At 48.1% G+C, this 17993-nt stretch overlaps 1 protein-coding gene across 1 annotated transcript in view; it reads left to right on the top strand.

The window, feature by feature from the left end:
- LOC131500085 (uncharacterized) overlaps positions 1–14445 on the top strand; it is a 173834-nt gene extending 159389 nt beyond the window's left edge. The window contains exon 9 of the mRNA XM_058708823.1: positions 14090–14445. Within this exon, the coding sequence (XP_058564806.1) occupies positions 14090–14099 (10 nt within the window). The 3' untranslated portion in view covers positions 14100–14445. The remainder of the gene's footprint in view (positions 1–14089) is intronic.
- Positions 14446–17993: the final 3548 nt, after the last annotated feature.

The following is a 17993-nucleotide window of genomic DNA, read 5'->3' as shown; positions in this document are numbered from 1 at the left end:
TCGGTGCTGACAGCTCAGAGCCTGGAGCCTGCTTCGGATTCTGTGTCTCCCTCTCTCTCTGCCCCTCCCCTGCTCACGCTCTGTCTCTCAAAAATAAATGAACATTAAAAAATTAAAAAAATTAAAAAAAAAAAAAAAGGAAGAAAAGAAAATGTATGTTCCAGATGAGGCACAAGGGCAGGGAGGGACCTGCCATAATCAAGGCTGGTGGTGAGCTTTTCTCAAGGGCTGTCTGACCATGTGATCACCCAGCGCAAAACCCCCAGTGCATTCCCAATGTTCATGCAACAAAGAGGAAGATCGTGTCTTGTGGGTGGTGGGGGCTACAGAATTTCCTCTGGGTGGGAAGACGTGGGGGAGGCCGCATTTTGGAAGAAGTGGGGAGTTGGGAACATATCTTGATGTTTCATTTGCTTTACCTTCTCGACTCCTGCCGCGTTATTGTAAAAAAGCAAACGGATGATTTTATTACTGTGTGTGTATCTGTGAAAAATGAAATATTCCCATTGTTTTATACTCTTCATTTAAGTGGGGGATATTTTTCAGGAAACCATAGCAAAGAACATGTAGGGATCACTAGTTACATGCTGGACATTGTCATCGGCATCCAGGATCCCAAGCCATTGCATTAAATATGAAAGGGCAGATTTTCAGCCTCGGAAAAATCGAGGAATAATTACAGCCAGTGGTACCCATGGAAACAATCGGAAAAACAATCTTAATGGATTCGGACACCTTTCTCTCTTTCTTTTTTAACCATGATATGGTAAAAGGCATCTCTTGCATACAGAGTATATTGTGCCGTATCTGAGAAACCCACCTTGTTTTCCTGTTAATGAAATAGCAGTGCATACGCATGGACAGACTGGGTCCCCCAATGGGCATTAATCATGAATGTGGGGAGCGTTTCATGTCACAGCTTGGGTCGACGTCCCCTGTGTACACGCTTGACCTGGGGCAATGTTGTACTCAGGAAGGGATTTCAGCTCGCAAATTCTGCTTCATTTGGAACCTCTGTGATCCCGGATCATCTGTGTCTCACTGAAATCCACCAATGAGGGCTGTTTCCATGGCGACCCTGTGCAGTCTCAGGCCGTCTTCTCTCTCCAGGTGACTTGCGTGGCCCCCGGGGCATCTCCCACGTGGAATCCTGCCATGTCCCCTCCTCTGCACGCACACAGCAGCCTGTCGGCCGTGCCCCTGCCCTGCTCTCCGTCCTCCGACCCTGCCCTCAGCCCGCGTGTCTAGCCAACTAACAAAATGGACAATTTTCTCTTGCTTCTGATGGGGTCCCTCCTCTTAGGAGATAAACACATTTGCAGGACGTCTCTTGAATAGGAATCTCATTTCAGTTACTTCTTACTTAACAAAAGCAGGAGGTTTTTCTGTTGAAATAACTCATTTGCCCTACTCAGACCCACTGCCCTGGACTTCACACTCTCTTCACCGGGACTGGGCCGTAAGTGAAGCCGCAAAGCCCCTGGGGGTCTGTGAGGTGTGCGTTCAGAAAGCTGTGGTTCTTCCCTCTCTGGCTGTGTGATCTTCCTTCCTGGCTGTCCTGTCTCTTATCCTCCATGCGTGTGCTGACATCCAGACTTTCGATCTCCCCTCACCATAACATGACGTGCCTGGAGATAGCCAGCTCGGTCCCTTTTGCTGTTTCCCCCTCAGTTTTCATCGCAAAATTACTTTGAGCAAGTATGATCTTCATTTTTGTAAAAGCCAAACAACACTGCTTTGTGCATGTGTGACATAAAAAAAGGGGGGAAAAGGAAAATCCTTAATTGTGGCAGAATGGAAGCAGTATTGTAAAGAATATTTTCAGTATTTTCCCTAGAGGCCACTCTTTTGGAATCACCCGGGCAGGAGAAGCAGCTGGCTAACGCCACGGGAGGCCCATGGAGGCGGGACGTCCCTGGCTCGATGGCCCCCTTCCTCTCCTGTCCACGGTTCTCTTTCCCTTTGCCTCATTTCCTGACTTTCATTGCAGCCATAAGTGTCTGAATGTGTATTCATTTGCTTGTGTGTGTGCACTGGCCTCCTGTCAGGGCCCCAGGGACAGCATCAGGCCCTGGGCACCGAGATCCTTGCCTGTCCAGTTCACGTCTGCCTTTCCCAGACCTGAATGATGCTGATCTTTCCTGATGCTACTTCTAGAATAGATCTCGGATATATGCCAAATACTGTAACAGATGAAGTGATTTTCTGTGGCTTTTCTGGAACCAGAAAGCAGTGGAAAAAACTTCGTTGTCCATCGCAGGGGAACTGCTTACATCAGTCTTGGTGTCTTCATACTGTGGGAGATTCTGCGACAGTCCAAAGAGAATGAAGGTGATCTTGACGTACGGATGGGGAACACGGCCCAAGGTGTTTTGTCACAGGAAGAGGACACGTGCCCAATTGCATAGACTATAATTTTGTATATTATGCAAATATGGGAATATAATCATGCATAACAACGCATGAGTGATAATTTTGCATAAATATATGTAAAATTTGGCTTTGAGGTGAGGCATAGAAATTGGTCTTATGGGACTTGCCACCAGAGAGGCAGAGATGGGAGAGGGATTTCTTTTTGTTCTGTCCATTTAGCATTTTTGTGCTTGCCTTCAAAATGAATTGTCAATAGCAGGCATAATTGAAGACATAACTGATGACCTCTGTTTTATAAGCTGGGCCAGAAGTTAACATTTATATGATATGTGCAGTAAGGCTTTCCAAACGATTGCAACAGAGCCAGGAAAGGAAAAAAAAAAAAGATCAATAAATAGGGTGCCTGGGTGGCTCGGTTGGTTGAGCGTCTGACTTTGGCTCACGTCATGCTCTCGTGGTTCGCCAGTTTGAGCCCCATGTGGGGCTCTGTGCTAACAGTGCGGAGCCTGCTTAGGATTCTTTCTCTCTCCCTCTCTCTTTCTGCCCCTCCCCTGCTTGCTCTGTCTCTCTCAAAATAAATAAATAAACTTAATTTTTTTTTAATTTTTAAAAAATAAAATAACAAGGTAAAAATAAGCTTTTATTTGTTTTTTTTTAATGTGATTTGTTTTTAAGGTTTTAAGTAATCTCTACACCCGATGTGGGTCTTGAACTTACAACCCTAAGATCAAGAGTCACATGCTCCAAGGACTGAACCAGTCAGGTGCCCCAAAAGTCACCTTTTATTTATTTTTATTTAATTTTTTTTTCCAACGTTTTTTATTTATTTTTGGGACAGAGAGAGACAGAGCATGAACGGGGGAGGGGCAGAGAGAGAGGGAGAGACAGAATCGGAAACAGGCTCCAGGCTCCGAGCCATCAGCCAGAACCCGACGCGGGGCTCGAACTCACGGACCGCGAGATCGTGACCTGGCTGAAGTCGGACGCTCAACCGACTGCGCCACCCAGGCGCCCCTATTTATTTTTAAATTACATTAAAAAAATTTTTTTAATGTTTATTCATTTTGAGAGAGAGAGGGAGACACAGAATCCCAAGCAGGCTCCAGGCTCTGAGCTGTCAGCACAGAGCCAGACTCGGGGCTCGAACTCATGAACCATGAGATCATGACCTGAGCCGATGTCGGTTGCTTAACCGACTAAACCACCCAGGCACCCCTTAAATTACATTTTTTTAAAGTCGCCTTTTAAAATAACATTGTTCCCTGGGATAAAATAGTCTCAGGGGTTGATATCCCTAATGTACAGAGAATCCTTAAAAACTGTGAAGCACAAGACCAACCACTCAAAGACACGGACAGATCGTTCACCGAAAAACGTATGAAAATGATATAAAAATAAACAAAACTAAAACTGAAAATAAAAGTAATGAATAAAAGAAAAAATACATAAAAATGAATGTAAAATGCTCAAACTCTCAATGAGAAAAATGCAAATTGAAACAATCCTGAGATACCTGTTCTTACCTATCAGACCAAAACCCCTTTATAACATATAGCTATATGGACAAAACAAATATATGGACAACCAAGCGTATAAATATATATGTGTGTTGGTGAGGAAACAGTTCTTTCTTTCTTTAAGTTTATTTATTTATTTTTGAGTTGGGGGGGAAAGGGCAGAGAGAATCCCAAGCAGGCTGCACGCTCAGCACAGAGCCCGACTCTGGACTCAATCCCACAACCGTGAGATCATGACCTGAGCCGACATCAAGGGTTGGACGTTCAACCAACTGAGCCATTCAGGCGCCCTGGAAATAGGTTCTCTTATCTGGTGGGAATGCAAAGCGGTACAATCCTTCAGAGCGAAAAGACACATGCGTGTTTTCCTTTCAACTCAGCCACTTCTGGAAACCTACCCTGAAGGGACAGCCCCAACAGCAAGAAAATGACATTGGCACAAAGTAATTCCTCGTAGGATAGTTTGCAATTGTAAACGATCAGAAACTCCTTAAACACCCCACTTTGGGAGGGGGGCAGGGGAAGCAAGCCCCAAACTCAAAGGGGTTCCATTGATAAAGTCAGAATTATCCATTCTGCCCCATGGCAAATTATCTCAGAGCTACTGGCTCTAAGGGTGACCTATAAACACCCTCCTTGGCAGGGGGGAGGGGGACCGGACAGTCATTCAATATCACAATATTCACAATATCATTTGTGAGATATTGATCTGTCTCCAACTATATGCCAGGCGCTGTTTATTGCCCACACCCCATGGGACAAATAGAGCCAATGGACTTTGCATTGTTGGACTGTCTAAATCTTAATTTTTTGAATAGTTAATACACTGAGTTAATACGTAATAGGAAACCCGAATGATGTAAAAGGATAATTATTGCAAAGTTTCCTTCCCGTCCTTCATCCCCCAACTACCGAATCCCCCTCTTTTTTAAAATTTTTTTTTAACGTTTTATTTATTTTTGAGACAGAGACAGAGCATGAACGGGGGAGGGGCAGAGAGAGAGGGAGACACAGAATCGGAAGCAGGCTCCAGGCTCTGAGCCATCAGCCCAGAGCCCGATGCGGGGCTCGAACCCACGGACCGCGAGATCGTGACCTGAGCTGAAGTCGGACGTTTAACCGACTGAGCCACCCAGGCGCCCCCGAATCCCCCTCTTCTGAGGCTGCCAGAGTTACCAGATTTTTGGTGTATCCTTACAGACATTCTATGTGTGCAAAACAAATGTTTTCTATTTTTTCCCTCCTTAACACAAAACATGATGTTATGTTAAGATTTGTGTTTTATGGGGCGCCTGGGTGGCGCAGTCGGTTAAGCGTCCGACTTCAGCCAGGTCACGATCTCACGGTCCGTGAGTTCGAGCCCCGCGTCAGGCTCTGGGCTGATGGCTCGGAGCCTGGAGCCTGTTTCCGATTCTGTGTCTCCCTCTCTCTCTGTCCCTCCCCCGTTCATGCTCTGTCTCTCTGTCCCAAAAATAAATAAACGTTGAAAAAAAAAATTAAAAAAAAAAAAAAAAAAGATTTGTGTTTTACTCCACCCGCCCACAGTGATGCAGAGAAATTGACTTCCTTTCTTTTCACAGCTGTATAGTATTCCACCTCTTCCTGCGCCACAATTTATTGGATTTGTCACCTGTGCCTGGACGTTTAGGGTGTGTCTAATGTTGCTGCAAATTCTGCTGGTGTGAATAAGCTTGTTGGTGAAGGTTTAGGTGTGGGCATAGCTGTGCAGAGAGATGCTCACCCATGGCATCCTGTCGCCTTGTACCCGGAGAGTGTGGACACCGCATGCCCAGGCCATCTCAGGAATTCCTGGATATGTCTGGATCTCTGCCTTCTGCTTTCTGTCAATCTCTCAACTGCCCCTAAAGCTCCTCGACTCCCTTTTGAGATTATCTGATCTGCTCAGGGCTACAACATTTTAGATCCAGAATGTGGCGAACATCGCCCTGATTCTGGACTGTTTATTTAAATAAATGAAAGCCTATTCAGTATATTGAGAATATATACTATTTGATAAGGCAGATGTTTGCAACCCCATGTACTGTTCCCATCCACCTCTTTCCTGATTTTGTAGGTGGTGGGCATTTTCCATCGCAGTAATTGTTTTACTGTGCCTTCCTGTCTCAGGGGCTGACATTTAAGTGATAAATGTCATGTCTCAAAATCCAGCATGAAAACACATTTCTGCAGCACGGCTAAGAGCTGTTTTCACTTGCAAATTTCCAACCTGAGCTGATCTCTCCCAGTGCTCTCATTACTCACACAATTTGGGAAATGACTCATCAGCAGGGAGTCGTGATTCTCTGCAGGGCGCGATCTCTAACGTTGCCGCAAAACAGAAGCTCTCTACATCTTTCCAACAAGGCAAATATTCACCTTTTTCATTTTCCTTCGGGTATTACAGGATTGTCTTTTCTTACAGCAAGGGACCACTCAGTAATTTTTAAAACTTTCCACAGTATTTTTCATGGTGAGGTACACAATACAGAAAAAAGGTTCATCTAGTGCATTTGTACAGATTAACATATGATTGGAGCCATTTCCCGGGTTAATGAGGCAGAGCTGGCTTCCCAGAAACCCACCCCCCTCCAGAGATAACCACTACCCCTGCCTTTCCTAATAATAATTTTGTTGCTGTCGTTGATGGTTTCACTGCTTGGGTAACCCATTGCTTATTTTCATCTTTAAACTAGTAATCTTTTTATTTGTTAGGATTTGGGTGATTTTTGTTTCCTTTTCTTTCTTTTTTTCACCCCCTACTTCTCCACATCTCCTCCCTTCCATTTATGGCCCGTGAAACTGGTTTGTTTTCCAGTCTTTTGTGGGGATTTGAGAGTTTCTCCTTCTCGATTTTTAAAAAAAATTTAACTGCGGAGGCACCTGGGTGGCTCAGCCGGTTAAGCGTCCGACTTTGGCTCAGGTCATGATCTCGTGGTCCATGAGTTCGAGCCTCGCGTCAGGCTCTGTCCTGACAGCTCAGAGCCTGGAGCCTGCTTCAGATTCCGTGTCTCCCTTTCTCCCTGCCCCTCCCCAACTCGTGTTTGCTCTCTCTCTCTCTCTCTCTCAGAAATAAATGAAAATAAATAAACACTAAAAAAATAAAAGTTGAATTGTGGCAAAACACACATAAGTAGAATTTACCTTCATAAGCACTTCAAGGGTACGTTCTGGGGGCATTAAGTACATCCATATCGCTGTACAATCATCCCCACCTGTATCCATAGTGCTCTTCACCTTCCCCAGCTGAAACTCTGTCCCCATTAAACACCATGTCCCCATCCCCCACCCCCAGTGCACGGCCCCACCATCTTTCTGTCTCTATGAATCCGACAATTCTAGGGACCTCATAGAAGTAGAACCATATAACGTCCTCAGGGTTCAGCCATGTTGGGATGCGTGTCTGTGTTAAGGCTGATAATACCCGCCGCGCGGACACTCAGTTTGTGTATCTGGTCGTCCGTTGACGGACACCGGGCTGCTTCCTCCTTTTGGCTACTGGGAACAAGGGGCCACTCCCAGCTGGTTCCTGGGACACATGAGTGCAGAGCCCACAGGAAGCCGTCAATCGATATTTGTATGATGACAGAAAGAATGAAGGAGTAGATCAGTGAAGGGCAGGGAACAATTGTCGAGCCTCGACACTCATACAGCTGCCGGCGGCTGTGACCCTCGAGCCTGCGAGGCCAGACTAGCTCCGGCTCTGCCCTTCTATGAAGCTCTTGTCCAAAGACAGGATTCAACACGCAGGAAACAGATTGAAGTCCAAGTGAGTGCCTCTCCTCTGCCCGCGCCACCCCCCCTCACCGTCAGGCCACTTTGGGGTCCCTTTTTCCAGCGCCCACATCCCTCCAGAGCTCTCAGAGCTGTTAGTGATGGGAGCAGACTCAGGTGGTTGCCATGGAAACTAGCATCCTAGGGAGCTGAAGTGTAAAAGCCAGGTCTTAAATAGTAGATGTGATGATGCTGTTACTTGCTGTAGAAAGTACAAAGAAGTGTGGTTGGAAATTCTCTCTTTCTCTCTCTCTACACAAAGAGCTCTGGAATGGCAGACAGACAAAAAATTGTCGGTGGGGATGAGTGGGAAGGAAGGCAGTAGAAGGAAAAGTGAGCAGGTGTGGGAGGTAGATTCGTTCCCACCCCTTCTCTCCCGTTAGCGTGCAAATGCACCATTTTCCCTGAACACTAAAAATGACACAAGCAAGAACATCCAGAAAATTTTAGCCACTGACATAAAATCCAGTTACAGCCCAGTTTCCAGCTTACACCAACATTACTTCCAAATGAATTAAAGGCAGACACTATGGTTATTAAAATAACAAATCAACCAAAACAAAACAAAAACAAAAAGTTTTAATTCTTGGGGCACCTGGGTGGCTCAGTCGGTTGAGTGTCTGACTTCAGCTCAGGTAATGATCTCACCTCACAGTCTGTGGGTTCAAGCCCCATGTTAGGCTCTGTGCTGACAGCTCAGAGCCTGGAGCCTGCTTGGGATTCTGTGCCTCCCTCTCTCTCTGCCCCTCCCCCGCTTGCACTCTGTCTCTCTCTCTCAAACAAAAATAAACATTAAAAAAAAAAAAAAAAAAAACAGGGGTGCCTGGGTGGTTCAGTCGGTTAAGCGGCTGACTTTGGCTGTCATGATCTCGCAGTTGGAGAGTTCCAACCCCGTGTCAGTCTCTGTGCTGACAGATCAGAGCCTGGAGCCTGCTTCAGATTCTGTGTCTCCCTCCCTCTCTGTCTTTCCCCTGCTTGTGCTCTGTCTCTCTCTCTCTCTCTCAAGAAAAAATAAATAAATAAATAAATAAAATTAAAATTAAAATTAAAAAAAAGTTTTAATTCTTGGAAAAAATAAACCAGGGAGAAACCTGATCAACATACTCAAAATATCCATTGTAAAACATATAAGAAACAATTAATTGCCTTAATATATAAGGAACTCTAAAAAATCAACTATGTCCATATATCTGTCAAGAGAAGAAAGGGGTGCCTGGGTGGCTCAGTTGGTTAAGCGTCCGACTTCGGCTCAGGTCATGATCTCGTGGTCTGTGGGTTCGAGCCCCGTGTTGGGCTCTGTGCTGACAGCTCAGAGCCTGGAGCCTGTTTCAGATTCTATGTCTCCCTCTCCCTCTTCCTCTGACCCTCCCCTGTTCATGCTCTCTCTCTCTCTGTCTCAAAAATAAATGTTAAAAAAAAATTTTTTTTTTAAAAAAGAGAAGAAAAAAACTATGTCCATATATCTGTCAACAAGTTAATCCTAGGAGAAATGCAAACACAGTGGAGACTTTCTCCCGTGAGCAATGGACATAATAAAAATGTGTGTGTTCTGTCCCCACCCCCCTGCCAAATTCATATGTTGAAACTACAGAAACCCCAATGTGATGGTTTTCAGAGGCGGGATCTTTGGGAGGAAATTAGGTTTAGATGACATCATTAGGATTGGGTCGCCATGATGGGCTTTCCTCCTCTCTCTCTCCACCTTGTGAGGACATACCAGAAGGAAGACAGTCTGCCAACACCTCGATCTTGGATGTCCAGCCTCAAAACCACAAGAAATACTTGTTTGAGCTGCCCAGCACGTGGTATCTGGTTACAGCAGCCCAAAATGGAGGGTCAGGGGAAACAAAACGGGGTGCTCATGCATTTCCATGGAGGTCCACTGGGGTAGCCCCCACTGAGCGGTGATTTAGTAGATGGACCAACTGTGTCCAATGAGAAAATGATTTTGTGCAATGTGACTCAGCATTTTTTCCTCAGGAAAGAACCATCTGTGTGCACAAAGATGTTCGTTGTGTCTCCAGTAACATAGAAAGGAATTGGAAAGAACTCTGTGGCTGGCAGAAGGACCACCCACACCGATGTCCACATCCTAATCTCTGAAACCTGGAAATACGGTGCCCCCCAGGGGAGAAGGGGTTCTGCAGGGTAGTTCAATTATTTGGAGGTGGGGACAAGATCCTGGATCATAAGGTCCCCAGGGAGGCAAGAGGAGATGGGACACGGGATTGGAGGTTGGATGGACAGGGGGTCACAGCCCAGGGATGCGGTGCCTGCAGAAACTGGAAAAGGCAGGGACGGATCTCCCCTAGATCCTCCGGGAGGAACGCAGCCGTGGAACATGCTGATTTTAGCCAAGAGACCCGTTCAGACCGGTGCCTTCTGGGGCTGTAAGATAATAAAGGTGTGTTTTAGAGCCACCGAGTTTGTGGTACTCGGTGACAGCAGTCTCGGGACACTCATACAAGCCCAAGTACCTGTGAATGGAGAAAAGGGTCACTACCTTCAGGGATGTTTTCCATGTATGTTTACTGATATGGAAGCAGGCCTGTATAAGCAACATAAGTATGGAAACTGTTGTGGAAATAAATAGGTAATACACGCAGTTTGTTTTCAAGCCTCCTTGAGTGGTGGGGGTAGGGTGGGCTCAGCAGGTGCCATGGGAATGGCAACCAGGGGCAGGGAAGGGCTGAGGAAGGGGCAGAGAGAGCCCTGGTGGCAACCGGAAGATTCCGGGGGCTCCAAGGTCAGACAGGACATGGAGGGTTCATGTTGGGACTGCATGAGCAGACGCACGTGCATTCGTGCACGGCCTCTGGCCTCCTTTACTGCCGCATCTCAGGTTGGGGGAGTGACCTTTTCTGGCTCGTTGTGTTGTTGCGAGAAATCCGATGCTGTGTGCAGAGTTTGTGGCCCTTTTATGGGATTTCCGTCGTGACAGGTAGAAGCACACAGCATGTGAGTCACCTGTGTGGGAGGAGGGCTGGGTAAAAAGTGCAGATTCCTGGGGCTTAGCTCAATCCTGTGAAGAAAGTCTCTTAGTTAGAAACCTGCACATCCTCTCCCAACACAACAGGAATCTGTTGTAAGTGATGAATCAATAAATTCTGCTCCTGAAAACCAAGATCACACTATATGTTAACTAACTAGAATTTAAATGAAAACTTGAAACATGAAAAAAAAAATAACAGGAATCTGTTAGTCTGCTCCTTCCTTCCTTCCTTCCTTCCTTCCTTCCTTCCTTCCATCCATCCATCCATCCTTCCTTTACACCCATCCCTCTATTATCTAGACATCCATCCATCCACCCACCCATCATCCATGCCTCTTCCTATCATGTATCTTTCCATCCATCCATCCATCATCTATCCAGCTTCCTTCCTTCCTTCCCTTCTTTTGCTTTCTTTCTTTTGCTTCCTTGCTTGCTTCCTTCCTTCCTTTCTTTTGCTTTCTTTTTTTTTGCTTCCTTCCTTCCTTCCTTTCTTTCCACCCATCCCATTATCTAGCTAGCCATCCATTCATCCATCCATCCATCCCTCTTTCTATCCATTGTTCATCTTTCTTTCTTTTTTTTCTTCCCTTCCTTTCCCTTTTCTTTTCTTTCTATGTATCTATCTAGGTATCTATGTATCTGTCTGAATATATACAGGGATTCTTTCATTCTCTATTATTAGCCGAATTACCTTTCTTCTCTCCTGTTAACTGCCACTCTCCATCTACTCCAACACGTCCCCTGAAAGCAGAGATCTTTCCATTGTCTACATTCCTTTAATTTATGGAAAATTGTTACTCTGGTTGAATTATATCTCCCCCCAAATGCACATACTGAAGCCCTAACCCCCAGCACCTCAGAATGTGATTATCTTCACAGACAGGGCCTTTAAAGAGGTGATGAGGGTAAACTGAGGTCATCGGGGTGACCTTAATCCTATGTGACCGGTGTCCTCATTAGAAGAGGAGATCAGGACACAGACACGCACACAGGGAGGTCTACCTAAGGACATGGGGACAAGCGGAGGAGAGAGGCCTCAGGAGGAACCAGCCTGCTCACACCAGATCTCAGACCTCCAACCTCCAGGACAGGGAGAGAGTAAGTGTCTGCTGTTCAAGCCGCCCAGGCAGGGGTGTTCTGTCATAGCAGCCCCAGCAAACTCACACAGTCACCTGTTTGGTTTTTGGTTTTTTTTTTGTTTTTTGTTTTTTTTTTTTTTACGTTACATTTAAAAAGCAAGAAACAGTCTGGAAACATGTGCCTATGATCGTTACAAAATGACTAATTAGTTAACGTATTAGAAACTCTTTTTAAAAAAGAAAACAGACACCTGAAGTGATTAAATGTGACCCTGGAGAGCAGCAGGGAAACCCTGAAACACAAGCTAGGGAGTGTGTTCATCATTCTTGGTTTTTAGTGAAAATCTACCCAAAACTCCTGGGACATCCAGCTGTCCCTCAGGGGTGTGGGCAGAGACTCAGAAGAATGAAAGTGTGGGGCAACCTGGGTGGCTCAGTCAGTTGAGGGTCCGACTTCGGCTCAGGTCATGATCTCACGGTTCATGAGTTCGAGCCCCACACCCAGCTCTGTGGTGACAGCTCAGAACCTGGAGCCTGCTTCGGATTCTGTCTCCCTCTCTCTCTGCCCCTCCCCCACTCTTTCTCTCTCTCAAAAAAAAAAAAAAAAAAAAAACATTAAAGAAGAAAAAGGAGGAGGAAAGTGTCTGGCACTGGGGGGTGGGTGGGAATCGCACCATCGCACCTGCCCCATTCCCCCCTGCAGCACCTGAGCCTCCTGAGCTGCCCACAGGAGAGGGAGGGAGATTTTAAGTCATCAGTCCCCTGCCACTGGACTTCCCAGTTCCCGGTGGCCTCCGCAGGACTCCGAACGAAATCCAAAATCTTCACGACAACCCCCAGGAGAAGGGATTTACAAACATCTAGAAAATTCACACAGGGCAGCCCAATGCTTAACCCAAATGCGAACACACAACCTCGAATCTGCAGCGACACCCGCCCAGTGCACCCACACGTGAGAGCAGGACTCAGGTGAAGTGACCCGTGTGTGAGGACACCGCTCACCGCACCACGGGCCCGACTGTTCTTACTGTGGAACAGAAACACAGCGGAAGCTCATCAGGGACCCGATCTGTGAAATCGTGGGGAATCTGCACACCAGTGTCCTGTGACCACATCCATAAGAATGCGTGGTGTCTGTGTGCGTTAGTGTGGGGTCATCAGCAGGCCGCAGTGTCTGGTAGGAAAAGCAGAGCAAAAGACAATGGCGTGCGGGTGGAAGAGCAGACCCAGGCCGGCCGACTCCATCTTGTTCTGTATCCTCCATCTTGAGTGACTATGTCCCCAAAATGGCCGCAGAAAGCAGTTCCCGCTCAAACCTCAGACCACGCCTCCTCCCCTTGAGTAACTTCCCGCTCACCCCGTTCAACATGAGTTGGGGCCTAGGCCTAGATCTGTAGCCAGGGAGCCATCCTGAGGATGCACAGCAGGTGGAGGAAAGCCTTGAGTTTCCTTGTTTTACCTGGGGGTGGGCTGGGATGAGTCACTGGGGAAAGGAGAGCTCAGATGAAGGTGGAAAGATGGCAAGAGAACCCTACAACCCAGCACTTACTCTCTCTGCACCCCTGAGAAAGAGGCTGGGTGACCTGAGGGCCAGACTCTTCTGATTTGGGGGAGCAGGCCCAAGACCACTGACACTGGGACAGCAGGAGCTCAAGGACAGGAGGGGGATGGGCTTTCCTCTTTGTAATCACTCTACTTTAAACCTTTCAGACCACGCCCGGCAACCTGCCTGAGGGGACTCTGATCCTTCCCCAGACAATTGGCTGAGGCCACGACCCTTCCCCAGCCAATCAGCTAGCAAGCCAATCAGTTGAGGCCACGACCCTTCCTCAGCCAACGGCTAAGGCCCTGATCCCTATATAACCTTTGTGTTCTTGAAACCCTGTGTAGGTGCAGGTAGGGGATTGAGCTCGAGCCAGCTCAAATAAAGGCCCTTTGCTTTTGCATCGGACTCGGCTCCCTGGTGGTCTTTGGGGATGACGAATTCTGGGCATAACACGGGCTACTCCTGTCTGTAAAAGGGACAGGAGTGGAGGGAAGGATGTGTATTGGGGCCGACCCACCTATCCAGTAGCTAGGCAAGGACCCAGAGGACTCGGGAATAGGGTTTGCCTCTAGAGCCAGAGTAGGGAAAACATTTCTCTACCCAGCCCTGCCAACCGGGGTATTGGAAGGAGCCTCAGACAGTTCGTGAGGAATGGGCATGGCTGTGTCCCAGCAGAGGTTCATTTATAAACACAGGCAAGCCGGAAGTGGCCAGTAGGGAGGACCGTTTTCTGATCCCTGCTCCACGGGGTGGATCTGGGGGATGAGGCTCAAGCCTGAGAAAGACTCATCGTCTCCGTTCCCTTTCGCAGATTTCATTGAGTCCTCCAACAACACCTATGTGAGAGCGACTGTTTTTATCCCCAATCCACACATTTAGACGCCACTCTTCACAAAATCGCACGGGAAGCCAACCAGGACACGGAAGAGCCAAAATGCACACCCCCACGTCTAGTGGCTGCCGCGTGTTATCACACCACCTTCAGAGAGGGACTGTTCCTTCTCTTTTACCCAGGAGGGGACCAAAGCACAGAGAGGTTGAGTAAGCATCTCCAGGAGGCACAGCGAGTAGGGCGTCACACCCGGCTCTCCCTTCAAAACATGGACATCAGCCACCGTGTTTTTCCTCTATTTCTGTCCATAGCACCTGGTTATGTCCTCAGGTATCCCCCCCCCCCCCCCATCTTGACTGACTTGTCCCTGTTCAGTCATTTTACACCCACCATCTGCCTGGGGCCAGACACAGCAGCATCCCCTGCAAACACAAGGACCTCACACGATGATCCTGCTCCGTGTCCCTCTCTATCCCTCCTGCCACCACAGCCTGTGGGCTCCATCTCCAGAACACCCCAGATACATCGGTCCCCCGGCCAGGCCTCCGTGGGCATACCAACATCTGCTCCTGTACCAGCCTCTTAACTATCTTCTTTCTTTTAAAAAACAGGGGCGCCTGGGTGGCTCAGTCGGTTGAGCGTCCGACTTCGGCTCAGGTCACGATCTCGCGGTTCGTGGGTTCCAGCCCCGCGTCGGGCTCTGGGCTGATGGCTCGGAGCCTGGAGCGTGCTTCCGATTCTGTGTCTCCCTCTCTCTCTGCCCCTCCCCCGTTCATGCTCTGTCTCTCTCTGTCCCAAAAATAAATAAAACGTTAAAAAAAATAATAAAAAAACAAAAATAAAAATCTATCTCACAACGTCATTTAACCGAAGACACCCAAGTACGGTAAAACCTTGGTTTGCGAGACACCCAAGTATGGTAAAACCTTGGTTTGCGAGCATAATGCGTTCCGGAAACACGCTTGCCATCCAAAGCACTCGCATATCAAGGCGAATTTCAAGAGCCATTGGTTGTGTTGTGATCATGTGCTGTTGGGCGTCTCGCGCGACTGGTATCGCAAGACGTCACTCGTTGATCAAGTTAAAACGGATTAGAAATGTTGGCTCGTCTCGAGGAACCCTCCCTCTCCGAAGAGGTAACTCGAAATCCAAGGTTTTGCTGTATCACCTTTTTGAGACCTAATCCACGTCGCGGTGATGAACAGCAGAAATTACACTGTCTGCTTCCTTCTGTGTTTCCAAGCCTAGTGTGTGTTTCATGGCTGCAGCTCAGAGTTAATTTCACCAGATATGCTTGGCGTCCGTGAAGCTTTCGTGGGATGTATGGATTCACACCTTGGAGCATCCCTGTAACCAGCTGAGTGTCCCCTGCACTGGTGACCTCCTCTCTGCTCCTTGGGTGTTTGGAGTCCTGCAGATTCCACACCCTGCTAGGACGATGCACCGGGTTCCCTGTGTGCCCGGCGTGCCCGCTGAGCAGCGTGTCCTCTGGGTTCATCCCTGCCGCCTCGGAGGGAAGGATCCGCTTTGCAGTGGCTGAATCATATTCCCTAATTCTTACACCCCACAGTTTTTTTTATCTAGTTATCTGTCTGTGTGTACCCTTGGGTTGTTCGAGTCTTTTGCCTGTTTCCTGACTGTCTCATTTGTCTTTGCCGCGGGTGTTTAAGTCCCTATCCCACGGCTGATTCTACAAGGGGAGGTAGCAGAAGCACAGAGAGGTTAGGTGACTTGCCCAAGAATGCACAGCTGGTAACTGGAAGAGCCAGAAAACAGGAACCCAGGCCATCTCATTGGGGGAAAGGAAGCAGAGAGGCCCTCACCCCTTTGGACTGATCTTTAAGCACCTACAGTCATTCTGGGTTCTGAGAAACAGCTCCAGACAGCGTTCCAGAATCTGATCATTTAAGGATCTCCAAGTGGCCTGGCTTGTACCCATCTCTGGGCCTCTGCACCCGCTGTTGCCCCAAACAAGACAGTCCTTCCCCGAGACGAGGTCCCAGCCCTAAAATCCTCGCCTCAGAGGGCCATTTCCACAATCGCTCTCTGAAATCATGCCTGTGGTTTGCTAACTTGTTGGCTGCCTCTTCCTGCCAGGGGGATTAAGCTCTGGGGATCAGCTGGCTTTTCTGTGCTGGGGTGGGCCTCCACCGCACCCCCCAAGCCAGCCCCGGCTCCCACACCCGCCTGAGCCCTCTCTCTGGCCCCTGAACACTTCTCACGTCTGCAAACGTACCACTGTCCCTCTGTCACTGTACCGCCAGCACAAGGGATAAGCAACACACACTCACTGAAGGAAATAATGAAAACAGCAAAAGCAGGAATCTGGAAATGGACTGCTTTTTAAAAAAAAAAATTGGCAGCCAGCAGATTAGAATCATGGAAATTGTCTTCTCCTGAGAAAACAGATGTTCTTTCTTCTTGCTCACGTTCTTATTCTTCTCTCGTTCCAGGAAAAAATTCCCTGTACAATATCAGGTAAGTGAGAGGCTTCCTGCACCCCGACAAGGAGATGGGGTACAGGGACCAACCCCCAGGATGGTCCCCTAAGACCCTGGCCAACGGGTGCTCATGCCCTTTTAGTTCCTCCCACATTGAAGGGGGAGGTGCTGTGTGACCAACAAAATGGCAGAAAGGACTGCATGTGACCCATCCTCTTTTGGGCTACCTGCTCAGAAGGAACCCAGCTGCCAAGCTGGGGAGCCTTCGCCCTACAGCCAGCAGTGACTCACCAGCCATGTGCGTGTGCCATGTTAGACGTGGATCCTCCGTCACCAGGCGAGCTTTCAGATGACCACAGTCCCAGCCTACATCTTAACTGGAACCTTATGAGAGACCCTGAGCCGGAACCACCCAGCTGAGCCACTTCCGCATCGCTGATGCGCAGAAACTGAGATCACATTTGTTGTTGTTCAAGCTGCTAAATTTTGAGGAGCTTGTTATTCGTGGCGGGCACCAGCATGCTGGGCTACCTCCGTAACTTCCAGTATTGCTCTTCTAAGCCTCCAGCGAGTCTGCATCACTGGAATAAAAAGCAAAGTCTTTCCGTGGCCAGCAGGACCTCCCATGACCCCAATCCCTGCTACCTCTCCCCTTGCATAGTCTACCCTCCTCCCCACACCTGTGTGAACATCCAGGCATGCTCCCCTGAGAGGACTGGACTTTGCTGTGCTCTCAGCCTGGAGCACCATCCCTGAGATGGCCTCATTTCTAGCCCCCGACTCCCTTAAGGACTCTCTGCTCAAACTCCCCTTCCCCAGACAGACTTATCTCCCCCAGCCCCTCTGTTCCCCATCTCACTCTATTCCGCCTTCTTCCTCATCAGTACCCCATGTGGCACACGCATTTGTTTACAAGCCACAAAAAGGCATGAAGATTGCCTCTGGGCTTCACTGCTAACACACAACAGCCTGAACAGTGCCTGGCACACTGAAAAATTATTGGCTGAATGTTGTGGATGAAGAAAGGCCACACATTTCTAACTGCTCAAGGAGTGGCATCTGTTTACATGGCCTTAAGATACCTTGCGGCTTCCTTTTTGCTCTTTGAGAGCCCCTGAGGCCGCCATGCAGTGAGGAAGCCGATCTAGCCCGTGGAGGAGGAGAACTAAGACCCCAGCAGAGAACCAGCACTGTGGCCAAACACGAAGGGAAGCTGTCTGGGACCTCCTACCCCAGGGGATTCCCCAGCCAAACGAGGCCACACAGGTGCAAAACCCAACCACAGAACTCATGGAATTGTGAGAAACAATGAGCTGTTGTTTCTTTCTGCCCTTTCTTTCTTTCTTTCTTTCTTTCTTTCTTTCTTTCTTTCTTTCTTTCTTTCTTTCTTTCTTTCTTCCTCTCTCTCTCTCTCTCTCTCTCTCTCTCTCTCTTTTTCTCTT

Source organism: Neofelis nebulosa, chromosome 17 (assembly GCF_028018385.1).
Source record: "Neofelis nebulosa isolate mNeoNeb1 chromosome 17, mNeoNeb1.pri, whole genome shotgun sequence".
In the NCBI taxonomy this organism is placed as follows: Eukaryota; Metazoa; Chordata; class Mammalia; order Carnivora; family Felidae; genus Neofelis; species Neofelis nebulosa.
This window is presented reverse-complemented; position numbering and strand designations above follow the sequence as displayed.